At 40.0% G+C, this 27500-nt stretch overlaps 1 protein-coding gene across 1 annotated transcript; it reads right to left on the reverse strand.

The window, feature by feature from the left end:
- Nucleotides 1–987: 987 nt before the first annotated feature.
- LOC133903590 (putative callose synthase 6) lies at nt 988–27500 on the reverse strand. The gene is made up of 42 exons (XM_062345012.1): nt 27019–27500; nt 26236–26336; nt 25488–25600; nt 25320–25404; nt 25108–25218; nt 24865–25023; nt 23280–23387; nt 23027–23118; nt 22828–22951; nt 21742–21873; nt 21489–21565; nt 20904–20994; nt 18330–18452; nt 18123–18240; nt 17601–17932; nt 17461–17513; nt 17319–17379; nt 16051–16132; nt 15912–15961; nt 15743–15829; nt 15551–15652; nt 15345–15433; nt 15188–15269; nt 14932–15092; nt 14682–14805; nt 14478–14581; nt 14333–14417; nt 14058–14209; nt 13469–13578; nt 13242–13379; nt 13105–13170; nt 12836–13019; nt 12638–12749; nt 12205–12327; nt 7020–7138; nt 6835–6918; nt 3779–3891; nt 3476–3705; nt 2192–2992; nt 2049–2099; nt 1783–1968; nt 988–1525 (listed from the first exon to the last, which is right to left on the reverse strand). The coding sequence occupies exons 1-42, from the start codon at nt 27266–27268 to the stop codon at nt 1286–1288; spliced, it is 5805 nt and encodes a 1934-aa protein (XP_062200996.1). The 5' UTR covers nt 27269–27500; the 3' UTR covers nt 988–1285.

Consider the following 27500-nt stretch of genomic DNA (forward strand, 5'->3'; position numbering starts at 1 on the left):
ATAAGCCCCATTTGCATATTTATCACAATTTGTGGAGTATGGTACTCACATTTGTCTAAAACAATATTGCTCAGTTGGGGAGGAATATGAAGATTATCTAGAGGATGATGTTTTCTAGGATGTGTTCTCTGTCGATTGCCTGTAGAGTCACTGAAAGATTGAAGAGTATACTTAGTTCCGCTGTAGTGTTTTTTTTTCTTTTAGACCCTTAGGGTCATTGAAGTAATAATGTTAACGTTATAATAAGAGATATTATTCTGTTATTGCACTTATGAAGTCATTGTATGTACATAACTTGATCGTGACATACACATCTATATTTGATTTGATCATAAAACTAGGTGTGACAGTTCTTAAGTTCAATAAAGTTGTTGAATACTTAAAAAAATTGTTGGTTGTTCACACTATCATGTAAAAGAACAGCTCGTTGTAATCATTGCCTCATTCTCCCGATACAATCAAATTCCATTAGTCTTAGATTAATACTTCCAATAGCCTGAGCAATAGAAAACCTGAACCAACCATATTTCTAACATTTTAAATTCAAAATTTAAGTTTAAAACTTTTTAGACTGGTATTTTTCTACCGGTCTAGGCCAGTACAGCCGATACGGCGATACCGCCTGTAACCGCTAATTTGATCCCTGATTTCACCACTTTCAAATATACTCGTATCTCAGAGTATGTTGGATCGTTTGGCTACAGTTTTGAAAATTTTGAGGCACCATTAACGATAGTGATAATGCATGCATCCACATGTACATTGACAAAAAAAAAACCTTTTCACAAGATTCGAAGTTGCACCACTTAAAACTGCCATCCTAATAATAATGTGCCCGTCCCTTCTCCAATGATTCTAATTAAACCTTTTTAATTTCACCACTTACATCAACATCGAAATTCAAGAAACACCGCACCCTTCACCCCGTGAGCCTCACTTTACATGAATAGCAAAAATCCAGCTAAAATATGCAAATAGTAGCCCTGATTAAGCTTTATCCAATAGTTTAATGAGAAAATTAGTATACGTGGAGTCTGCGTACCCATTTACCAGCAGTGTCAATCCTATTTTCTTACAATGTGCTACAAAGGCAAAAATACATGAAGCGAGAAACATATATGATATACCAACTAGTAGTTCCAAGTCCAGAATCTAGTAAACATCACGAAGGTGAAGTACTACGGACACCCAAAATCGATCAAGGCAAGCAAATGCATGCAAATGAACTTTGGAGCTGGTATTTTGCTTTGCTGTCCAAGCGAGACCACATGATGGAGGAAACCTGTCATTCGAACTCCCCAATATCCTTCTGACCGGCAAGGATCCTTGAGATCTGGAGGCCCCGGCTGAAGGCCTGGTTGAACAGAAGCCGCGTCTGGAACTCGGAGACGAAGGGAAACCACGACAGGAAGCCGATGGGCAGGAAGAGGACGAGGCCCATGATGTTCTCGTACGCCCTGCCCAGCTCCATGATAGAGTCCCACAGCATGGTCCTCTTGAGGAGCGGCGAGCATGCTTGCCCGATCTGCGACCAAGAAATTACAAAAATAATTAGAGATTAAAGCAGATGAGCTGAGCCTGCCTGAAAAACTGCTCAAAGAAATCTTGCTATGTTCAAAATGACTGAACTGTATACAGAATTAGCAAAATCAATCTTTTTTTGGACACGAACCACTCATGAGCCAATCTTAATGTAAAATTCATCTTCTGTCTTCAGTTCTTCAGGCCCACATAAAAAGCTTAAAGTCTCAAACAAATAGGTGGATGGAGGGTTTAACTCACCAGAAGAATACACCATCCAGTAGGCAAGAACCCAAGAATACTAGCGAAGACATCAGAAATCGTGAGGTTACCAACAACAAATAGCACTGCCATCACAGAGACAAAGCCAAGGAAGAGAAGGCCCTTGAGGATGCGGAACATAAGCTGCAGGTCTGTCCCAAATTTCTGCCGTCCTATCGAAACCAACTGAAGAAAGGAAGAGCATCCAACCGGTAAGATTTTTAAGCATAAGAGGGAGCTGGACCAAATGAAATCCGCAGTCTTACCTTCAGAACTACTAGAACAAGGAGCATAACCAGCCATGATAATGCATATACCTAGAAAGGAAAGGAGCATTACATTGGGATACCCTGCAAATGTAGAGACTACAGAAGAAGCAAACAGAGCAAATCGTGTGTAGAGAAAGTACCACAATGCTTTTGCTGCGGCGTGCAATGTTCAGATGGTACACGATGCCATACTGGTAGATCAAGAAACGAAGTGAAAGGATGATTTCCAATAGAAGGGCACGAATGCTAGTCTTCCTGAGGTGCTCCTGCTCACTTATCCACCAAGCCTCCCAGCTTTGATCCACAGACATCCCGATACCCCCTCTGTTACCCATCCACTTCCTCCAATCTGTCCAGTCATCAACTGTCTTCTGCCACTCAAAGCACGATGGATTGAAGATAAATGGTGCAAAGAGCCACGAAGCAACCAGAAACCAGATGGAATAGGTGACAAATAGGTACAAGCTCGAGCTGCGGTAGGAACTTCCATAGGCCAGATATACAACCAGAAGTATCAACAGTTCCAGTCCCTTAACAAAGTGGCTACGGGAATACACGCGATAATTCTCAGCAAACTTTGCGTGGTACACAACAAATCCACGGCCTGTAGGTCTGTATTTAGCGCCACCGTGGAGTATTGTTCTCCCATAGTAGTGAGTTTTGGTGCCAAGCTGGAATGTGAAGAACACAGAGGCCAATTGAAGCTGCATGATTACAAACTCTCCTAAGGCTGTGCGGAACCCTTTCTCTAAGCCAACTTCCATGACCATAGGGAGGACAAGCAACAAACCTAACTGGAAAACAGACTGTGAAGCCATTGCATTTTCAAGAGACCTTAGGTTCTGCTGATTACGTGGATCCTGCAGAATAGACTTTTCCAGACCACTCATAACTAGATACAGCCTCCCATACAGAAATACATAGACAGTAAGCACAGTAATCTGAAAGAAAGAAATATGGATGTCAATATCACAAAACAATAAGGTTGGACACACAAAATTTAGATACCATGCTTAAACTTTCAGTCACAATGCTTTGACCATGTGCACACCAAATACACCGTACCTTCACTGATTATTACTGAAATACTAACGAGGGTCCATTTGTTCTATATACTATACCATTCTTTAAAAGGTATGTTATCTTTCTGTTCGACAAGTTCAACAAAGTGGTGCATGAGGAAATAAATGACATACGTTATGTTATCTCTACCTGTGGTGGATGCAACTTCCCAGTGGCTGGGATTACTCTGTATACTATACCATTCTTTCTCCTTCTAATCTTGCGAATAAATTTCTGTAGTTTTAGTTTTGTTTAAGTTTCAAGGAAAGCTCTCGCTACTGTTCCCATCAGGAAGAAAAAAAAACTTGAGCTTTAAAAGGTCTCAGGCAGATATCTTTTAGTTATTGACGTGAGTTTCTTACCATGCTACTGAAATAAAATCCAACTGTAGTAAAGTAGAAAGATAGCATTCTGTAAAAGTCAAATCTGCGTCCAAGCCGATAGATGTCACGACTCAATGTTTGTTCACCGTTACCATTGGCCACCTTAGCTTCAAAGCTAGAAATTTGATTCATTCCCACATCACGCCCTTTGCCGACTTGCATGTATTCGTGATGTGTAACATTTCCTCCTCTCGTTGTTGAATTAAACCCTGATAACATTAAATTCTGTAAGTGCCGATCAGTAACGTATAAGTGCAAGTTGTTTGTATGAGATGCTGATACCTGAAAAGATATCTTCACTTAGATTTATAGTCTTTGAAGCTTTACTTATGCCACCTCTGGTGATATGGAAGAGTCTATCAAATATATCTGGGTGACCATAGTGGAACCGAACCCTGTTTTAAATTGCAACAACGAAAGCCTTGTCACAATAAGAGAAAAATCTTGCTGGGAAGAAAATGTGCGCTTTACACATAGAATGCACAAACATATAAATACCAAACCAGGCATGATTGAACAATGCGAGAAGAAATGCAAATCTTAATGATTTCTAGTTTATCTTGAAATTCTATTAGTTACGCTTGTAGTATCATCATCCAGCAAGTTCTGTGCTTGTTAAACATATTTGTGGAGTAACAACCACTTTCCCCATATATTCGAATTACCGTCCGTCCCCATTCATCATCAAACTTTCGTATTCCATAAGCATAACCTTCACAACAGTAATAATAAACAGAAAAATGGCTTGTCATTTATTATAGGTTACTTGGTCTCCCTGCAAATGGCTATGATTGATCATTCTATTAAATAATTGACTCTAACCAAGCCAAATATCATGTTATTTCACAAAACAGAGTTTACTCAAGTTTAAATAATTGACTCTAGCCAAGCCAAATATCGTGTTATTTCACAAAACAGAGTTTACTCAATTTTTTAGGCAAGTCGCAATTAGTGGTTAAAAGACCAATCTAGCTAATAGCTGCTTGGAGATAGAATGACTTTGGTAATAATATTCTTGATGACTAACTTCATTATAAAACTTAATTAGAATTATAACCTTGACAATTTCTAAAATTTCTTTGAAATATCTAGTAATTGCACACACGATCCTGCCTAAGATCCCAATCCTTACCATTGTTCCTGAAGCTAGACCAGAGATTGAACTGGTCAGGCCCGGGGTTTCATGGTTCATTGGTCTAACGCAATTGAACCGTGCATGTCCTCCTGCTCAGCCCAGGCCATGCAAGCCCACGTTCAGCGTTCGCATGACCACGTGACCAGTTTTCTGGGCGGTGTAAGCGGTATTCTCCGGTTCATACCGTTTGACTGCAAAGGACTTTTAAATCAAAACTAGACCGGACCATATTTGGTTCATGTTTTTTCTGGTCAAACCACCGGGCCTGTTCGGTTTTAGTAACTCTGATCCTTATTACCATCCCTACTAGCTTACAACTTTCTTTGATAAATTACGAATTTGGTACCCAACGTACACAGTATTTGATCAAAATAAGACAAGTTGGCTACAAGATAGAGATTATATGGCGTTCGGTGAGGTTCGCCATCAAACGAAGGCTATGCCTAGTACCATATGGTTTAGCGTTACTTGACCATTAAGACAACATTTTCCAGATTTTTGAAAAGAGGGTTGGTGTAAGTTCCCCAAAATACCCCTACCTCTACCTAGGGGTGGAAATGGATGGCAGGAAATTCGAATTATTCGATATCCGTATCCGTTAAAATACGAATATGGATATCCGTATCCGTATTTGTTTCTGAAATGGATACTAAAATGGATATATCCGAATTCGTTTTCGAGATTCGGATTCAAATGTGGATATCCGAATTCGAGATATATCCGATTCGTATCCGTATCCGCCAACCAGGGAACCAAATTTTGCTAAAGTTTTAGAAATTTCAGATATGAACGAAATTCCAACCCAATCAAATTGGAACAAATTTCAGTCAAATTTCATCAAATTTCAGTTAAATTTGATAAAAAATTTAAATTTCCAACATGAATTTTGAACAAAATTTCTAAAATTCCGGCCCAATCAAATTAGAACAAATTTTAGTCGAATTTTATCAAATTTCAGTCAATTTTTTAAAAAAAATTAAATTTCCGACCTGAATTTTGAAGATCGAGTAGATATCCAAATGCGGATTCGTATTCGAACTATCCGATTCGTATTCGTATTCGAGGATATCCAAATCCGTATTAGCATTCGGATTAAAATGTGGTAAATTGTACTATCCGAATTCAATTCCATACATATTCGATTCGTTTCCACCCCTACCTCTACCTCTAGCTCAGCTTTACCCTTTCTTGAGTCCAGCTATAATTGACCTCTCTCTAACAACATTTCCATGGCTTCCAATCCAGAATTCAGGGTGAAGTTCAGGAATAACAGTGGACCAAGGGAGGCATCTGGCCTACTACAGCAGCAAGCAAAGAAGATGGTGAAGGTGGGGGCACATTAGATCTGGGGGAGCACAACACCAGTGGTCAGAGTAGGACGAAGAGGCCAAGGCAATGCCATGGTCACCAGGTAGGAGAGAAGTACGGCATTGTATCGACTACCATGGCAACATGGAGCTGAAGCCAAGCAGGATGAGTGGAAGCCAGGGGCAGTGGTACTGGCCGGGTAGCGGTAGCAGCAACAAGGATGACATGGAGAACCAAAGTGGTGTGACAGAAGGCGCTAGCAGACAGTGGTTCGCCCAAGTCTATCTCAGTAGAGAATAAGAGGGGAAAGAAATCCTAGAGACTGCGCCACCTTTGGACCTGTTCCTGGACCTCTTTTAAATCATGCAACATTGCAAGGAGCATACGGCATAAAGAGACCGTTAATTTATTCTGCCACGTATCATGAGATTGAAAGGTCCAATCAGGATCTAGAGGTGAGGAGTTCTCACAGAAATTTCTTCAGAGAAGGAGAGAAGAGAAGGAGCAAAGGGGGCACTTCACACATATTTTGAAATATTCCTTGTCCGAAACTACAAATACAAATAATGCTTGGGTGTGACTCCAAGTAACTCAAGATTAGCCATAGCCTTCATTTCGCTGTGTAACTCAGTAAATGTCATGTAGTCATAGTGTCATGTAGCCAATAATGTTAAAGGATGTAAGGATCCATTTCTTTGGAATGATTGATTCATATCATAATGATGAAATAAGCTCAAAATACATCCCCATGGCCATGATTTGGAAAAAAGAAAAAAAAACATATTTGGCCACACAGAGTTATAAGTGAACCTGATGGTAGATTTGAATATATTTTTATTTGAAAAAAATAACTATACAATCTATATCAACATGAAAAAGGGAAAGATTTGCATACTTGAGAGGACTGGCCAGAACTCTTTGCCCAATAGTAACAAAACTGGTCTCTTGGTTAGACATAAACCAAGCAAGCGACGAAACACTAAAATAGAAAAACACATCAATGTTATTAACAGACATACTTAGCAAATAAACGGCATGAACATGACATAATTGAACAAATAATTGGATAGAAGGACGTACCTTCCAGTAAAAATGTGCTCACGTAGGCCTAATATAGTGGGTTTGCTTTTCCCATACTCTGTACTCTCAAACTCCTCCAGCACATTTCTCATTTTAAATGCCTCTTCGATATAATTATCCTATGAGAAAAGTAAAATACATTATCAGTACAGTATTACTGTTGTGGGGCCTTGGGACAATAGGTTAATGTAGCATACGCTAGTGTAGCATGAGGGTACTGTAGTGGTAGCAACTCTCTCTCTACCTATTAGATATTAGTTACCTTTAGATTGGTTTATTAGGGAATAGATATATTAGTTTCCTTTGTTAGGGATTACATTGATTTGGTTAGCACCCGCAAAAAAAAGATTGATTTGGTTAGATCTTTCCATAGGTTTTTTTTTTTCTAGAATACGCAGGAGAAGTGCGTATCATTGTATTAATACGAGGAAATAAGAGAATTTTTGTACAACGGCCATAGTAGCAGGCTGGTTGAAGCAGCAATGAAAACACGTTAGGCACCACTAGCGTAGATTCTCAATTGTCGGACGACAATGGCAACAGGCGACGACAGCATATTAACCGATGGTGCCGGTAGTGCGAAGCCGGTGTAGGAGGACGCGGAGTTGAGTTGCGCCTGCTTGGCACCAGTGATCGGCATCATCCCAGATCCGACTAATGAAGCAGTCAATTGTAAGGCGGTTATTGTCAAAGACGATGGCATTCCGAAGCAGCCAAAGTCTAGAAACAAATGAGAAGAATGAAGCAGTCCAACCCTTTTCTGAGAATAGTGACGACACTTTGACGCAAGAGCAGCCACCAATGAAGGATTGAAACTTCGGTTGAGGCGTTAGAATCCTCATCAATTTCCACCAAACTTGTCTTGCAAAGGGGCAATGCAGCAGGAGATGTTCTGTTGTTTCCGGCAATTGAGAGAAGAGAGCACAAGAGTCATCTTCTTGGAGTCCATGCCGCTTTCTTCAGGCAGCTGTCCAAAGCTTGCCATGAAGCATAAGCCAAGTGAAGAACTTAATTTTGGCCGGCGCCCAAGACCTCCAGATTAGATTGGCTCCTTCGAATCTAATGCTTCCTTCAAACATGAGTCGGTAAGCAGATTGTGCAGTATAGGTAGTAGAAGAGGGCCCTTTCCAAACAATTTGATCTTCGTCTGCACTTAGGTGAATGCCTTCAAGTTCTTCCCATAACATCAAGTATTGAACAATAGCCGAAATGGACAAGGGGCCAGAGATGTCTTTAATCTATTTCCTATCCTGTAAGGCCTCATGCACATTTCTGTGCTTACGCACCGAATGGTTTACACAATCAAACAGCTGAGGGGCTGAGTGTTTGATTGAAAGTCCATGAAGTCATGCGTCTGTCCAAAAGAATGTTGTTTTGCCATTGCCAACCAGGAAGGAAGTAGAAGCGATGAAAAGATCAACAACCTGCTTCTCGTGACGCATGGGAAGGCCAGTCCAAGGCTTAGGTGATTGACTGCGCTGCCACCATAGCCTTCTTAATCGCAAAGCCACTCCAACCCGTTGAAGGTCCTGAATGCCCAACCCTCCAAACTCTGTCGGCCGACACACAACAGACCACGCCACTGAACTTCGGCCCCCCGAGGTAGCATGATTATTGGCCCATAAGAATGCCTTTCGAACTTTGTCAATTTCCCTGATGACCCATGGGTTAATCTGAATAGCAATGAGGGTGTGGATTGGGGTTGAAGAGAGGACAGCTCTGACAAGGGTGACCCTGCCCGCTTTGGAAATTAACTTAGCTTGCCACACCAGCAGTTTTGAAGCTACCTTATCCACGAGAGGTTGAAGATGAGGCTTGCGCAAGCAACCAGTAGACAGTGGGACGCCCAAGTACTGGATTGGAAAAGAAGACAGGCTGCAAGGTAGTAGGGTCTCGAGAGCTGCCAAATCGTCAACAGAACAACCGATAGGAACCGCCGCACACATGGATAAATTGGTTTTAAGCCCAGAGACGGCACCGAAGAATTCTAAGATGTTGAGGTGAGACAGTATGTCAGGAGAAGGGGAGAAGAAGAGCATCGCGTCGTCCGCAAAGGAGCTGCGAGGAGAGCCCGGATTCAGACCCAGACTGTCTAGGATGCCAGCACGACTTGCAGAGGAAAGAATACGGTCCAAAATGTCCATAACGAGCAAAAAAAGGAACGGGGACAAAGAGTCTCCTTGGCATAGACCTCTTACATGGAGTAAGGGGTATCCGGGAACACCATTTAGGAGGATCTTTTTAGAAGAAGAACGAAGGAGACTGCTTATCCAAAAGCACCAATTCGGCCCAAAACCCCAAGCACGGAGAACCTCAAGTAGAAAGGGCCAACTTACGAATCGAATGCTTTTGAGATATCCAGCTTAAAAAGAACAGACAATCTTTTTGTTTTGTGGAGAAGGTTGGCGGTCAAGTGCACCAGTTTGAAGCTGTCATGGATCGAGCGTCCAGCGATGAATGCACTTTGGCTTTGAGAGATCAGCGAATGCATTCTTGGAGCCAAGCGCAGGGACAACATCTTCGTAATGATCTTTTCGATACTGTGAATTAAGGAGATCGGCCTGTAATCACTTGGTGCCGAAGCATCAGCTTTCTTAGGCAACAGGGTAATGAAGGCATTGTTGATGTTATCCAAGCCCCTGCAATCACCTAGTCCAAAGGCACGGATGGCCGAAGTTACATCTCTGCCGACAATTTGCCAAACCGCGCGATAGAACTCGGGCGTGAAACCTTCTGGCCCGGGCGATTTGTTGAGAGGTAGGCGTAAGACGGCATTGTAAATCTCCTCCTCCATGAATTGAACATCCAGGGCATGCAAGTCAATATGGGAGATGCCAATTGCCTGTAAGTCCACGGAACGATCCCTAACTGGAGGGCTGCCGAGCATAGAGCTGAAGTGGTGAAACAAGGTTGCTTCCATATCCGCATGGGAGTGGACACAACCTTAAGCATTGGAGATAAAGGTGATCGAGTTCTTGTGAGCACGGTAATTCGCGAAGGAATGAAAGAGGCGCGTGTTAGCATCGCCGTCTCTTAGCCAGGCCACCCGAGACCTACAACGAGCAATAGTTCGCTCCAAAGATGCCAAGCCGAGGCTTAAGATCTTGAGGTGTTTGCGGAGATCCGACTCTACGCTAGAGAGCACTCGTAAATCCCGCGCGGCGTCCAGGCGGAAGATGACCTCACGTGCAATAAAAATTTGCTCGTGGATATTGCCAATAGATTTAGAGCTCCATCGTTGCAGTTCTTTTGTTGTGCGCCGGAGCAAAAGGTGTAGCCAGATTAAAGGAGGGTAGAGGTTTTGAGCAAGAGGAAGCCGCCAAGCATTCCAAACAACCATGAGGAAACCGAGCATTCTGGCCCAAAAGGTCTCGAAGTGAAAATGACGGTGTCTCACCAAGGAGATTGAGGTGGACAGCAATATGGGGCAATGATCAGAGCACTCAGAGGAGAGAGCCTGCAAGAGGCAATTGGGGAACATCCCATCCCAGTCAAAAGAGATCAAAGCACGGTCCAGTCTGACAAGTGTGGGAGAGGCACGCTCATTGGACCAGGTATAGTGACGGCTGAACAGATGCAAATCCCTGAGTTCCAGGCTATTGATGAACCTTCTGAATCTGGAGATCGATCGAGAGTTAAGACAATTATTTGTTCTTATTCGAGGCCGAGGCAATCATATTAAAGTCGCCAATGACCAGCCAAGGACCTGGAAGAAGTGAACAGATGCCAGTAATTTCTGTAAGGAAGTCATCCTTCATTCCCTCATCAGATGGCCCATAGACTACGATTAGAAGGGAGTCACCCTTCGCGGAGTGGATCTGAACTGTAACTGAGTACCTCCCCACACCTGGTCTACTTCCACGGCGAGATCCCTCCTTGGTCATCACTGTTGGGTGGAACGCATTGACGCCGAGGCCGCGCTTGCATACCAGACTGACTTGGCAGTTCTCCGCGTTGTGGTCTGGTGCGATTCGCCGGGGAGTATCTCGTCCGAGATGACCATGGAGGTGCCTGAGCTTGCCATTCTGTCCGACGTTCCTAGCTTGCCTCCCTACCTTCTGGAGGTCAAAACCTTGCGTTATCCCATCGTCATCATGCTCATTTCTTTGGCTGAGTTCCGACTTCCCTCCTCCTCTAGCAGTGAGGGTTTCTTCCCGTTAGTGGATGGGGACGGTGACGGGCCCCCGGCGAGTGGAATGGGCCGGTGCGGTCTCCCCTGAGGATGTCGGATGTCGTTCCTTCCTGTTCCTCCGACGGATGCTTCCTCGGCTCCGACATCTCTCGGCCGTAGCCATGTTCGTGTTCTTGGCGCTGTTCAACGTGGTGTGTGTTGGGCCCCGAGCGTCCTCCCTCCAGCTTCGGAGTATGCGCCAGTTTCCTTCGGTTCATTCCACGTTACGTCAGCAGCGCTGCGCGCCCATTCCCTATCGCAACTTCCTGACACAGTTCACGGGAATGCTACTTTCGACGTGCCAGCTATAGGATTCTCAGACCCAGTTCTCCAAGTGGTCGGCTCCCGTGATACCACCTCGCTCAGGCAGAGAGTTGACCCTATGCTGCTAGAGTCCGAGGGGGTAGCACCGCAGGGGGTTGGATCCTCGACCACTATGAACTGGCAATTTTACCGTTCCTCGGTGCATCATACACTTCAGGACGTCATAGCCACCCGGCCTCCTTCTGGTTCTTCGGAGGCCATCCCTCGTGCCTTGGCGGCTTGTGCTCGTCCAGTTGTGAGCTCTCTGCCGCACGGCCCTATTACCATTGTGGACGCTGCGGATGCAGTAGTACATGCCACGCGGGCCATTGCTCGGGACTCCCTACTGCAAGCGCGGACCACGGTTGTATTGTTGGGCCATCTAACAATGATGCTTCAGCGACCTCTAACCCCGCGGCCCACAACTCTGGGTCTTCTAGTGCCAGCCCATCCCTTTCCATAGGTTAGAGATACGTTTCTTGGAAGTCAAGTCAAGCCATCTCTATAAAAGAGATTGCCATGTACCGGTTATGAGGAAGCAAAGAATAGATCAAGTTTAATAAAGGAATGGCATGGCCAGAGCCTCCTGCCGCAGGGATAAGCCCTATTTGGTGACGACGGTGACTAGCGCCATTATCTTCCACCAATCCACCATTACCGGTCCACTGTCATATCGATTACCTTGTGTACAATTTGGAATTCAAAACAAACCTGATTCATATCAATGGCCTGGAGTGCTTCTCCCCTAGTGAAGATTATGGCATGATTTTGATTTTCAGGTTTTCCTTCTCCAATATCCGTTGGTTTGCCAGGAAGCTTGATGCGGTAAATTTCCTAAAAAATTAGAGCCCCAAGCATGAAAATGTCATCTGGTTAATCATGTGTATGCAGTAATAAAACGAATACATGATGTTACTTAACCTGAGCCTTTAACTGTATAAATTGGTGCACAAAATTGATGAGAAACTACTAACAAGTATGACATACCACTATAAACTTGAAAAAGAAATGGAAATTTTGAATAAAGGTGTTATATATCAACGAAACTTAAGATGACATCATTGTTATGCACAGTCAACTCTTCAATGTGACTTCGTGAATCATACAAAGGTAAGTGAAATCTGCAATTTTATTCAATAAGTACCTCATCATACTTTTCACCACCTTTGACAAGAACAGAATAATATGTCTTTTTTGTTCCATTTTCAGTAGGAGCTTCTACCTCATCAATGAAAGCAACACGTAACGATGGGTTCCTGTGCAACTTAGAAGTCAGATGGGTTGGAGCAAGCTTACTACTTAAGAGATCTCTTTGCAACACAAAGAAGTTTAGCTTTTGTACATTATCATGAGAGTAAGGATATTCTGATAGGAACTTTTTTCTTTCGGTTCCTTGGATATCTTTTGCATGCCATAGATTTGACATGAGACAACATAGGTGAATTTGATATCAGCAATAGCTCGTGCCATTTCACAAACAGCGTCTGACTCTTGATAGGATGTCATTGTTCTGGGATCCAATTTAGCTGCAAAACATGAATGTGGAATCAAATGTATAAAGATGGACACATATTGGAAAAAGAAAAGAAAAAGAGAACCCATTAATCTAACCAAGATCATTCGTATCTTGAATACATTGGATCTCAAGTGCCTTCCTGTAGTACATCATTCCTCTCACTAGCAAAGTAAAAGCAAACAGTTAGAGAACAAGCCTTTAATGAACCACAGATTTGTACTACTGATTTTACCAGTTCTGGTGAGAGTTTGACCCCTCAAAGATGCCCAAGGACAAATGTCATTCATCCATCTTTTACGTTCTTCTTCATCCTTCGGATCTTCATCCTTCGGATCGTACCCCATCCTCTGAAGAAAGTTCCTCCATTCATCTATTAGCAAGCAAGAGTCAGGATGAATCATTTTCTAACAGTAGAAATCAGTAAATTACTCAGTTTGAGGTCCAGGATATATAAAATACCTGGATATATTTTTCGTAGATAGAACAGTATGGATATACCATCCTCGTTTTTTTTATGAAGATCTTCCGGTGAAAAGAGCACCTCCTCTTTGAAGTATGGAGTTAAAACACTGACACAAAACCAGAAAGGCCATTAAACAGACCAATAATAATGAAAATCACTCGTAATAAAATATTCACTCTGTTCAATGTATGAAATTTTAGGAAGTGTGTAGTCAAATATCTCTAACTTTGACCATTAATTTAAAACAATTATTTGGATTTGTCAATCAAATTAGTATTATTGGATTTTTCATGAAATACTTTCATAATATATTAGTTATACAAATTTTTTACTATCATTTTCGTATAAAAAGTAACAACAAAGCTATATATTGGAGATGTCCAAAATATCATACATTTCTGAATGGAGGGAGTTTTCTTTTCAGTAAAGTATTATTATGGCAAGGTGTGATCTGACATAAAAAAGCTATCCGTGAAAGCCATTGTTGACTTCAGCAAACAATTTCAAACTGAGTGCCAAGAAAAGGCCGAAAACTTTACCAACATGTATTGATGAAAGAAAGAGAAGGATAGTTGGGTCGCGTACCTGAAGGACATCATGCTACGGACTAGTGGAGCCCTTGGCATTTTCATGAAAAGTGAGTTTGCAAAGAAGGTGATCCTACGCCGAGCTTCCAAGTTTGTCGGTACATATATAGCAGATTCCTTTGTTTTCAACAACAGTTGAAGCCTAACACACTGTTAACACAGAATAGCACTAGATGTTATACTGCTCCTAATTATATAAACAAGGAATGTTACGATTAATATTCCTTAAAAAAGTGTTACTAATGAAATAAGCTGCTCAAAAAGAAGCACAACCTTCTCCCTCCAAGTATCATGCTTTAATGAATCCAGATTTGTATTTGCAAACAGTTGTTTTTGACTGCCCTCATCCTTCAAGATACTGCAAGATTCGATCATCAGAAATCATTCATGAAGGTGCTCATTTCAACGTAGATCTTACCCTTGTCCATTTTTCATAACATCCTGCGTGATAATTTCCATTATATCTTGTAACAGATTGGCAATCTGTGTCTTTACTGAATCATCCTCATCGTGGTCATTTTTCTGCAAATGGAATGAATAATTTTCTGGAAGAGTTAAAATGAATGTGTGGTACAGAAAATATATTTAGTTAAGCAAGCATTAGAGTGGGGGTTACTAGTACCAATAAATCTAGCAGCTTATCAAACTTAGCACTTAGCTGAGGAAGCTCATCCAATCGGAATTCTTTCACGAGTGACCGACGTTGTATGCTATCTTCGATGCTATCACGTATTCGATCAACAACTCTGTAGCCATAGTGGAGTATGATATCAAGTAAACTATAATTATCCCCATTGTATATATAAATACAAGCCCAAGCATCAGTTGATTGGGGGGGGGGGGGGTTCGGTGGCAAAGAAAAGATGGCTTACGTCTTATCACTTGGTTCTACTATAAGGCTGTAAAGAATACCCAATAATGTCTCGTAGCATTCTATCACAGCATACTCGGTATAAGGATCCTGCTTTATCCTCTTTATCAATTCTTCATCCTTTTTCTTGACACTCTTTGCCATGTCAAGTGCAATTGGAATCTAAATATAAAATAGCATTGCAATGAGCACAACAGCACTGCTTCAGGGAGAAAAAAAGAGCAGTTCAGTTAGTGCATATCTGAAACAGTGTGTACCTTACTGGCAAGAAGGAAAGGAGGCCACTGAAAAACTCTAGTGTCACCGCAAGATGATGGAACAATTAATAGATTTCTCTCGCTGTAAAAAAAGACAAATACAATCTTTTAATAGACGTGTTGCAATTCAATTAAAAAAAGTTAACATGATACCAACCTATCGCTTATTAAGTCCTCTTCTCGCAAAGAATTAATAAATGCATTCCAGATGTCAGCAAACTTAACAATGTGTGCATTTTTGTCCTCCTGATGAAAAAAATAACACAGCAAGTATAAAACAATAACCATAAATCCACTATCAAGTCCATAAAAAACAATGTCAGAAAAAAGATTGGTAACAGAAAGAATTCAGCACAACCAGACCTCATGTTCTTTTGATTGACTACCATGATTAGGTACAAGAATTTTGCCAAATGCTCTAGGGATTGCCTCAAATCTTGATCTTAACATCCCAAGGGTCCGGATCTTCAGGAAGGTGAACATTTTGCAAACATTAACATCAGTAGACATAGAATGTCAGCATTCCAACGGTATGACTAGTCTTAGGCTACCAACCTCACCCAAGCGGCTGAAGGCACCATTTACTCCACCGCATATTGTGGAGAAAATGGCATACCAAATTTGTGTGTCCATGAAGTATACCTGTATGAAACATTTAAATTAGCAATTTAGTGACGAAAAATTCAAACAGACCACCAAAAAAAACTAATAAATTGCTACGTACCATGATAATTGGAGCCCACACAGTAATCACAACACCTAAATTATGCCGCACTGTAAAAACCCGACATCCAGTCAGCACTAGAAACTTTATGCAAAGGAGTTACATACAATAACACTACAATATCACAAAATAATCTTACTGTATGGGAAGAACTCATGCCACTCATAAGGCGGCCTTTCCGATGACATGATTATCTTGGTAGGCCCAACCAGAGGAGAAATCTGCCAATGGTAAATAAGCATTAAAAATCTCAGTTTTTTTTTGTGCATATTCGAGGTTATACTGTACATCAAGACTAATAAATTTTCTTAAGGTACAAAGAGGTTAGAGAAATCAAGAGAATGAATTCCATAAACTGAGGAGCTTATAAATATTTGTCCCAGCATAGCAGTGGTAATGTGATGGAAAAATACATGCTAGAATCACAACACGTGTTCTAACAAAAGTAGGAAAACTATTTCATCAACACACATTGTATAAAATTTTGCGCTACTATTTCATCAACACACATGTTAGTGTCACCAACAATACTGAAGGATAATGCTTTTAGGAACACTTTGTAAACACCAATACATCTGCTGTTCTTTTGCCTGTCTTTGGTTACAGCCACTGCCAACATTCCAATCTTCTCCACGGTGCTAGTGGAAGCCTATCCTCCATGGACGTGCTACTCCATAGGTGATTAGACCTAGAGGATGTTAGCATGGTTGTACCAACACTAGGGTGTATCAACGGTGTCAAGTGCTCCCCACATGGGCGACATCATCAACATGTAGCCACATTGGGGGTTCTTGTGCACTTCTTTTGACATGCTACCGTCTAAGTATGCAGCCTTGGCCAACATTTCCAACACTTTGAGCTAAGGAGATTATCTCCCCTACGTTACAGCTTGAGGAGGAGCTATCTTTCAAGTCGAGCATAATGCTATGGTTTAACAGCACACACAAGAGTCCTATCTATTGCCGGCAAAAGCATTATCACTTAGATGTTCGGACAAATCTGTTAGTTGCATTAAGTTGTTCAGATATTCTTGTCAAGTTGGCATTTAGATATTATCAGGCCATTGTGTGATATTGCAGTGGGATTTCAAAAGCACTTACTTTTTTTTAAGGTTTTTTTTTAACAGTGCGACCCTATCTGCACGGCCTTCATGGGAGGCCTGTTTTTTTTAGGTTTTCAATGTAATAGTTAGTAGAAATCATCTTTTTGGAGCCATACAGCAAAATCTTACTAGTATTAATAAAGATTCCTACAGGTACTTGAGTCCACAACGCTTCAAAACCCCAAATTAGCCCCTACTCATCTATTGTTAAGGTCTTGTAATATAGCAAGCTGTGACGTTCTAACATTAATAGCTCAGGTTCATAACTCACTAGTGGAAAATAATAAGGCTTATATTATACCAACCTCAACATAGAAACTGAAGGTGAGCTTGCATATAAGCAATAGAATCCAGAACAATGTGTACCTATTTTTTTATTTAAAAAAAATCAATGTTAGATACAAATGATAAGATTTAAAAATTAGGCGTCAAGAGAACAGCTCTTACTTAAGAAGTGAACATGTGTTCTCATACATGCCTCGGGCAACATATAACTTTGGCTGATTAGAAGACAAAATGTGTCAGAACTACAAACAGTTTTGCGAAGAAGTTATGCACATAAATATAGTTAAATATAAAAAACTTACCTGAGTCCACCACAAAAGAAATCTAACAATGCGAGCATTTGAGCGCTCTAAGACCCGTCGAATTGGCAGAAATATGAAAAATAGGGCACTGAATATGTTTGGTAACATGTAAAGAGCAACAGCAAAATTATAAATTGATTCATTCTGCCAATTTCCAATCCAATTGCTGAAGAATTTCACAAGGCCTGTGGGGTTTTGAATAGAGCTTGAGTATGTTGTTGGAAGAATTATCAACCAGGCAGCAGATACAGCAAACTTCATGATATATCGTATCATTTGTGAGCACTCCAGGCTCCTCCAAGCCTTCCAATTGAGAACTAACTCTAGTGTTGCTGAAAAAAGTTTAAAAGACCAAAGTCAAAATTGTGCAGCATTTCAAACAAGGACTGGAGAAGCACCAAATTCTATTAAGATTCTGGGTACAATTGAAATTAAGCAAGACTTGATTAAAAAAATGCAGTCAAAGAACTTAGTAAAGTCATAAGATGCAGAAAACCCCTCAGTCATAAAATAAATTTGTACCTTGAAGGAAGTTTAGGAATGCAGCCGTTATGAAGATTGTCAATACATTTTTGAAAACATCCGGTTCAAATATAGCAGAAAGTGATCCAGAAGAGCTCCAGGCAATAATTACCATGGCCTGAAAGAGAAGAAACACATTATGGCACATATACAAAAACGTAACAATCATTTATGCGCGGGGGGGGGGGGGGGGCATCCATCATTTACCTGGAAAGACAATATAAAGAAGGCCCACATACGATCAAAACTCCTTAATAGGTGCAAAAATGTACGAACTTCAACAAAATTTGTTTTTGACATCCTTCCTCTGCTAATCGTATGATCATGTTTCTGCGAACATCCAAAGTAAGTTCCATTATCATACCAGATATACTTAATTCTAATCAAATTTCCAGCAACATGCACATGAAACTGCAAACCATTATATGCAAATGCATCTTAGTCCCTCTCTCTATCTAAGTTGCATATTTTGAGGAGCTTGTATCATCAAGAAGAAGCAATTGGTACACGGCAACATGCAGCATGAAGCAATAGTTAAAGCAATGCCCAAGAATGGACTTCTTTTTATGAAGTATGTTGTTTCAAATGGCATGATATTGCTTTAAACTACAAGGATTCAAATCATCAAAAGTAGGCAACTAGGCATGTAAAATCACTTAATGTATCATCCTCTCAAAGCTAAATCTGCCTTGCAAATCAAATATGTTCTTTACATTTCAACACAATTAAATTGGATCAAATCAACTGTTTTTTCCACTTCCCCTGTTGCTAATGTGCTTGAAAATATTGTCCTCTATATTTCTTCATACAGAAATGACCTAGTGCGGCCTATCTGCACCGATAGAGTTCTTAAAGTTAGGGTGGTAAAAAGGATGAACCAAAACAGGTCGGTACCAACAAAAAATTAGGAAAAGCGCATGATACGCTTGTTCCCAAAAATCTTTAAAAAATAATGGATGCAGTACATGTAATATTCTGCACACATACCAAGTGTGAAGGTTAAATTCATCTGTAGTGTATAGTACCCAAAAAAACATTGCATCATGAACTGATGTCCATGTGGTTATCTACAATACGGACAAATTTGACCCGGAATTTTTTAAGTGTGCATTATACTACACTATTATATCTGTACTTTTGTAGGGATTTTTCAAATATTGCATCAGACTCACACCTCCCCCTTTGTAAATTATGTTACTGGACCTTACAAGATTAGTTTTCATTTCTTCATTCTTACTATTATTCTTTTAGTTGTTTTTCTTAGGCCTCACTATAATTAGTTGAGATAATAGTAAATTTGATTATATTTGTATCTTTCTTCAGTTGAGGTTGTTAGAGCCTATCTCTACAAAAGGGAAGGCGAAACAGTGAGATAAATTAACCAAAGATTAAACCACAAATACTCCCACACGATTATGTCTAACCTCACCTATCCCTCTTTCTCATACCTCCCTCTGTATTTCTCCCCTGTTGCAGGCTGCTTATTCCTCCTGTCTGTTAGGAATAACAACTTGTATTCTCTGGATCTCTGGAGACCCTAGGCCAGTATATATAAATGTACATGTGACAATATGCAAAAAAACCTTATATGATGAGGATATTACACAGAGGACTATATATATATATATATATATATATATATATATATATATATATATATATATATCTAACACCCCCCTCAAACTTAGTGTGGTTGACGGCTGGACTAGGTAGAGGTGGCCAACGAAGAACAATGCCGGCGCCGGAAATGATATGTGATGAAGATGAACAGTAACATATAGGGGGGGGGGGAGGCGGCTGGAGCAAGACGAGTTGCAACGTCTAAGGAAAAACCCTAGCTCTGATATCATGTTAGGAATAGCAACTTGTATTCTCTGAAAGCCCTGAGCCAATATATAAACATGTACATGTGATAATATGCAAAAAAACCCTTATATGATGGGGACATTACATAGAGGACTATATATATCTATCATTGTCTACCTATCCATACCCTAGCTACCCTCCCCAAAAAGTTGATCCACAATAGGATAAGTGAGGGGGTCCCTAATACAAGTATTAATACAATGCAACTGAGTAGAAGTTGTTATCCTAACATTGCTATTATCTTATTTCCATTGTGAGATTTGCATTTCTAGAGAAACCACAACACTATTAATACAATAATTTTAGTGAAAGTTTCATGAACTACAAAACTAGACCAACCTAGGAGGAACTAGGTGGCTTTATATTACGAAGAAATAGGTGGGAATGTACATCATAACTACCTAAGTTCGAGTTGTCTTTGACGTGAATTTAGGTGCCTATTTCTTCTTAATATAAAGCCACCTAGTTCCTCCTAGGTTAATCTACTTTTTTATGAACTTTATAGAGATGCTTGCTAATTTTACCCAAAATGGTCTTGTCTAGACATTATCAATGAAACAGAACTGCACAAGTCCAACTATGTTTCTTCAATACAAGCTAAACGCAACAAAGCAGTTAACTACTAACAGGAACTTGTGTAGAAAATTATTTGAAACAGATTATTTAGAACCGATGAATTGAAAGCTCTGAACAAATAATACGATGAATATTCAAAGTTCAATGAGTAGTTTATCATATATTCCCACATGAGACAAACCCTATAAATGTCAGCAAAATGACAATGTGTGATTTATTCTTGAGCCTGATGTTGAATTATGTGTTGGAAAATCAGAAACAACCTGTAGTTCTTATGCGAAACTGCTGAAAGTACATGTTCAACAAAGATCAAAATAACGCAAAGAATTAATGAGTAACCTCAGTTTCATTTTTTGTTTCGGTAGGATCCACAAAAAAGTCAGCTGTTAGATCCATTGGCCATCCAAGTTTTTTGAAGCATTTCTTCGACCTGAAAATGTGGAGGTTTATTGCAACAAAGCAACTGGTAACAAAAGCACGTTGCTTTTTCTTTTAGCACTTACTAATAAACCCTCCTGATTCATAATATAGGTCCCAATTTTCCTTTGACTATTTTTTCAAAATACAAGGTTCTTACTATTAATACCTTTTTTACTTTTATGTCCTCTTTGTTGGTGGCTCTTGTTGTGTTTCATCTCTAGCCTACCGCAACTTGCTTGGGACTAAAATGCTTTGTTTGTTATTTGTTGTTGTAAGGTTCTTATGAAAATATGATACATTTAATCCATTTTCCCCAAAATTGTGCCCTATTGATGATACATTTGAGTAATTACTTGCACCTTTCGACATGTTACTTCCCCTTTTCTCAGTTTGGTTTTAACTTTCAATGTTTCTTACTCTTGGTCAAGATTGAAACAGTGAGCCTACATTATGAAACGAGGGAGTTGGTGAAGCACAAAAATGCAACTAATAAGAAGGAATTACCAAAAGTATTCATTCAAGTCATCATAGTTTCTCCACTTTGAGTGGCTCACTGTACCATGTTTGCTCCTTGTAGCTTCCTATTGCATCAAACGAAAATTAAAGAAAGCACAGAACATCAGAAAAGATAACTAGTAGAGAAAGGATTATTCACATTTGTACAGTTCATTCCATTAGAGATGTAGGTATATATAAAAGAGAGTTAAAGTTAGCTATACACGTATATAACACATAACAATAACATCTGAGCACATACCTTCCACATAACATTGTAGATCGGTTGAATAACTAGCTGCAAAAATGCATCATCACTCCCCTCTCTCCGAAATGGTGGGTCAAAACACACTTCTCTTCCATCCAATATTATGTCATGTAAATCACTCGCCATCTAGCTCGTGAATTCAGGAGGAAAAAGATTATTAATGAGTCAGCATATGTTTGGACACGGCCAATGCAATTAACGCCTAGGTTATTAATGGGAAAACAATTGCTTGGAGGTCATTTTCTGAGATTTCATTTAAAGAAGATGAGGATTTGATGAAAAAAATGGTCATGCAAAGTTTTAAAACACAGAGAGACTTGCATTAATGCCAAGGTACTAGTAGGTATGCCACTTATTTTGTATTCTTCATTCTTATATAGCTTCCTTGAAGTTTATGCTAATCTCTATTCGATTCAAGTGTCTCGCACACAAAACATCCACATAATGTCTTCCTGTACTGAGGGACCTGATGTGCCATAGATGCTTACATACTTTCTAAATTTACAAAAGTAGTAGCATCACTGTGTGTAAGATGGTAAAATTATTGCCTGGAACAATCAGTTACACTGACATGTCCCTGCCTTAGGAAACAAAAGGATGAACCATCATGCTCTATCCCAATATTCTAGTTTTATAAAACAATAATAATATTATTTTCATGGATATTATAGAAATCCATCAAACATAACTCGTAAAATAACTTTGGGTTCTCAGGACTATATTCAGTGACAGAATTAACTTCAGACATGGATAAGAGGTATCCCTTCATATGATACAGTCACTATTATCCACGCAGACCATTGCTGGCAAATTGGCTTGTACAACCAATACAGTTATTGTAGGAATTCACACACACGCAGCATGAGAGCCGATACAACAAAAGTAAGGCTGGTTACAGACTGACAAAACTTGACATTCCAGCATTGCTTGTCACTAGTATTGAGACTGATGCAGGTACAAAAAGGAATAGGGCAAACTAAATTTCAATAAAACAGAACAAATAGAAAGTATCTAAAGATCTCAGTTTTAAATTCCCAAGCAAGGAATATGAATTATAAGTAGAATTATGTTTCCACTTACATGGTGGAAGATATAACAAAGGCATTCTGGCATAAAGCGGACATTGGAAGCTTCACCCCATATCAGCAAATACAGTCCTATGTAAAGAAGATCCAGCTGTTGTGTGGAGGCATCCCTTGGGATTCTGCGATTTAAAAATTCTTCAGTCAATGAGCTACATGACTTAACAAGATGCGCATCAAACAGTTACATTACTTACCTAATGTTTGACTCCAAATGCAAATATCGACACCAAGAGTTGTAATTTTCAAAAATTTTGCGCATCAAGTATATCACTGTATTACTATGTATCTGCGAATGGTAAGATTAAATTCATCATTTATACATTTGTAGAAACTGTGAAGTATATGAAAAAGGGCCCCCATGACATTGAATTTGTTTAGAAGAAAAGGTCCCATGACGTTAAATTGGTTCAAGATGACTGAAATAAGAAGTTTGAAAGCATTATTTACCACATGACCGTGTTGTCTTTCACTCTGGTGGCCATTGCCCCCTCTTCTCATATCAATGTTTGCAAGCAGCAGAATCAAATGCTCCTTTTGATTCTCAACATTGCCTTTCTACAATGATGAAGCGAAATATAATATTATGAAAGGCATGTTTACCAACACTGTTAGCACATAACAGAGGATGCATTCGAAGTACACTCTAAGAGGCACCAAACTCAAACACCATTCTGCTCCATAATTAGAGCACAATAAGATATTAAATAAAAATTCCACAAAGAAAGGTGATAGAAGTATATACTTTTGCCTCTTAAATTCCACAAATGGCAAACTACATGCAAAAATTAAATAAATGGATTTAAATAACATATTATGAATACCAAATTTCAGGAATAAGTGCAGCCAAGTTGTATTTGTTGCCGGTTGTCATTAGCATTAATAAAATATGTTTATATACCACATGCTGTGTATACTATTTTAGCACAATAATTATATTTCTGATTTCCCTGCCTTATCAAGTCAGGAGACAATGAATTGAATTTTCCATAGGGGGCATATCAAGTAATAATAGCTGCGTGCACTTACTGTTATTGATTGCTGATTAATTTGGCACTTTGCACTTATATGCCCTACTTTAGAAAATCATGCAAATCACTTGGGTGTAATACCTAAATCAAAGTAGTTTCCATGGTTGCACATAACTATTGGCTTGTGCGTGATGTCTTCCCTTGTCCTGATAGATTTTATGAAAACAAATTTTAGAGGTAGTTTTAAACTAGGATTTTATGCTGTTAGTTGGTGGTCATATTTTAGTTAAGATGCTATTTGATTACAAAAAAACTTACCTTCTATATGTTTAGTTAAAAACAAGAAAACTTGTTTCTGCAAAAAAAAAAAAAAAAAAAAAAAAAAAAAAAAAAAAAAACTCACATTTTGAGTTTAAACAAAACTCCTTTTTTGTTAAACAGGTTTATTTGCAGCAACAAAACATGATTAGTTGACTCTCACAAGCCTTATTTGCATCTCAAGGATTTATGCATACCAGATTTCTGTTAAACTAGATTTATGGATTTACGACCTAAAATTTTGTTTGGTTAGGATATGATAAAACAAGTTTTGCTGAAGCTGAGAATACGAGTTTTTATTAGAAAAAACAAAACTAATCACAAAAACTCTAAAAATGATATGGCATGGGCTGGGTATGGGACAAAGAGCCAAGGGTAGGGCACTCACCCTTGAATGGCCAGCCATTGCTGCTGGCAAGGCTCTGAGGCTGGTCGAGTGAAAGGGATAGAGTAGAGATGTCTTTGATTCTTATTGCTTGATTTATAAGAGATACAATCACATCCTTATATAGATGGATGACTTGAGCACTAAGAAACTTATTGCTAAACAAGGAATCCTAAAACAATGCAACTAACATGATTGAATTAACAAATTATGAGATAATCATGCAGCTGACAAATTTAAGAAGTAGCCTACCAACTAACTTGATGCATGATACAGTAATCGCGTGAACAGACATTGTGTATGCTGTTCACGTGCTACAGTCCAGAAAATGAAAGCCATTCAATATTCGTTTTGTTGGCACCTGAAATCCAAATGTTTGCCAAAGCCAATCAAGCAAATCATTAACAACTGGTTCGTCCATCTCTCCAGGCACCGGTGTTCCGTCTGAGCTTTTTGGTCCTTCAATCCTCGGCATCGGAAGGTTTTCTTTTCTTCGAAGAAGCGCCACAGCTGCTTTGATCTGCATTTTTAACAGAATGTAAAATTCATACCACACGAGGTATTATAAAAAAAATCAAACTAAATGAGACTTAAGGTTTATAACCTCAGGAATTTCCATTATTGGTTGTTTTGATCCTGAAATATTAAGGGGTAGAATGTTGTACTGTGAAAAGGAAGCTTTCTCTTTTTCAACCCCTTTAGCATACTGATCAAGCTGCAAAAAGAAAATTCCTACTAATTTTATTGCATGATACAGAAAACGCGACAAAGATGAAATAGCATGTTGCAATTATATGTAACAGTTGGATACAGAACCTCAGCATGATACTTGTCAGGTGTCACGGTTTTTAGAACATCATACAGGACCGACGCAATCTGACAGTATCTAGCCATCTCCTCCCTAAGTAAACAAAAATTAGTGAATATATCTAACTATGATAATTTGTAAGGTTGCTAATGCAATGCAACATTGATCATTCTTACGGTTTTCTCTGTTCATGAACCTCCATTAGATGTTTTCTATAGTACTGCTCATAGAACCTTTGTATCTCCTTTGCATCAGTTGAAGCAAGCTTGCGCTGTGTCTCTTGTTCATCCTGTTGAACAAAGAACGGAAAACATGTGGAGGCCCATATATTATTATTTTTGCATGGCAGCTAGAGTGGTTGACATACTGAGGCATTTTACTCTTGCTTTACAGACAATCCGCAATGACTCTATTTGGTTTTTCATATTATTCTTATACGTAAACCCCTAATTTCAGAGTATTCCTCAAACAAAGCTAGATTACAGAACCACTCACTCCACAAGGTTCTCCCAGAAACTAAAGTAAAATAGTTGGTTTCTGCATGAATCACTAAATGCCTGTTTTACTGACAAAAAATGTGTCAGCTAGCAACACGATAAGTATGGCCCTTAAGTAGCTACAAAGAAGAAAAGGACACCAAGTGGTGTCCGATCCAGCACAAGTATAAAAATACCCAGTTCTGATCTCTCCGAACATATTGTAAACACGTAAATCAGCTGACAATCCTCTATAAACCACTCGAACTAGGTGTCCGGGGTCAAAACTGGAGCAAAGTAGAAATTTTTGAGAAATCAAACTTATTTGTACAACTTCACCAGTCAAATTTATCATGATACCAAAGTTAAAACAATATTCTGTTTTTCGCAGCTGATAATTAGATAGCTCATTTTGGTATTGACTGATCAGCATCAACGATATGCATACCTTTTCCAGCCTATGCAACAGATATGTTTTGAATTGCCGAACTCCACGTCCACTTGAGTTTGGGTCCATTGTGTGAGCCTTCTCGAATGCAGTAAACCGGCCTTGTTTAGAAAGCAAGGATGAACGAGTTAATACAAGATTAAGGTATTACCGTATAGAATTGGAGAGTGGGGGATTAAAAATATGCATGCGAATGAAATTAATCTGTTTTCTTTGTTCAAAGAAGCGTTGCGATAACGTGCACTGGTGTGACTGTGCTTAACAATCAATAAGCATAAGAGCTACTCTCTCCAATTGCAAATATAGGTCGTTTTAGATTTGTGCACAAAGATTAAGAAAGTAGATCAAATAACCTTATAGTCTTTTATTTATTCTGCATTGAAAAAGATAACTCGTTAATTTGTGAGAGTAATAGTATTCATTGAATAAGGGCCAGAAGGAAACAAAAGAGAAAAAAGTACGTAAAAGTTCGAGAATAATTTATATTTAGAGAATAGTTAAAGAGACTAAAACAACCTACATTTATAATGACTAATTCAACTAGTGAGCGGTTTTTTTTTAACCAAACTTTAGCGAAACAAAAGGTACAATTAAAACAGAGGACTCTGTGATGCTGATCGGTGTTTGCAGCGCGGTAACAGCCATGGTCCAACCAGAACTAGGCAGTGTGCTGAAGGGTGTGATCAGACGTGACGTGACACACCCAGTTCGTGCAAAGTGTTCAGTGAAGCAGAGACAAGTTGTAACGTATCTGAATCAGAATGGCTGCGTGTGCACACATACATAGGTAGGCGACACGCGGGTTCTCCTCCTCGATCTCGTTGGCGGCGCGGAGGATGGGGACGATTGGCGCGAGCGAGGAGGGGACGAGCTCGCTCTCGGAGTCGATGTCCTCCGTGAATAACCCGTCGTAGCGCATGGTGGGGGTGCGCGTGGGCGCCCGCGAGGGCGCCCGCGAGGGCGTCCGCGAGAACGTCCGCTGCCGCCCCGACTGGGACCGCACCGGCCCCGAGGACCTGCCGGCGCTCGCCATCCCCGGCGAGGCCGCCTCCGCTGATGTGACTCTGTGAGAGCGCGCGCGCGGTGGTGAAGTGGCGATCAGCTAGCGCGGCGGCGGCGGTGGTGAGGAAGCGAGTAAGGGAAGAAGGGAGGGGAGCGGGGCACGGCATCTTCTTAAGAGGAGGGGGAGCGGCCAGGCAGCAGCGGTGCTGAGTGTGGAGCGCGCCTTTTCGCTTTACGGCTTTGGCCGCTTTGGCTGGCTTTCG

This window comes from Phragmites australis, chromosome 2 (assembly GCF_958298935.1).
Source record: "Phragmites australis chromosome 2, lpPhrAust1.1, whole genome shotgun sequence".
NCBI classification, from domain to species: domain Eukaryota; kingdom Viridiplantae; phylum Streptophyta; class Magnoliopsida; order Poales; family Poaceae; genus Phragmites; species Phragmites australis.

What these genes read in the sequence shown, in the direction of transcription:
- LOC133903590 (XM_062345012.1), bottom strand. Translation starts at nt 27,268, where the DNA reads ATGGCGAGCGCCGGCAGGTCCTCGGGGCCGGTGCGGTCCCAGTCGGGG. An exon ending in CCCGCGTGTCGCCTACCTAT is followed by an intron (nt 26,337 to 27,018) that starts GTATGTGTGCAC and finishes TTTCTAAACAAG; the next exon opens with GCCGGTTTACTGCATTCGAG. An exon ending in GTGGTGAAAAGTATGATGAG is followed by an intron (nt 12,328 to 12,637) that starts GTACTTATTGAA and finishes CTAATTTTTTAG; the next exon opens with GAAATTTACCGCATCAAGCT.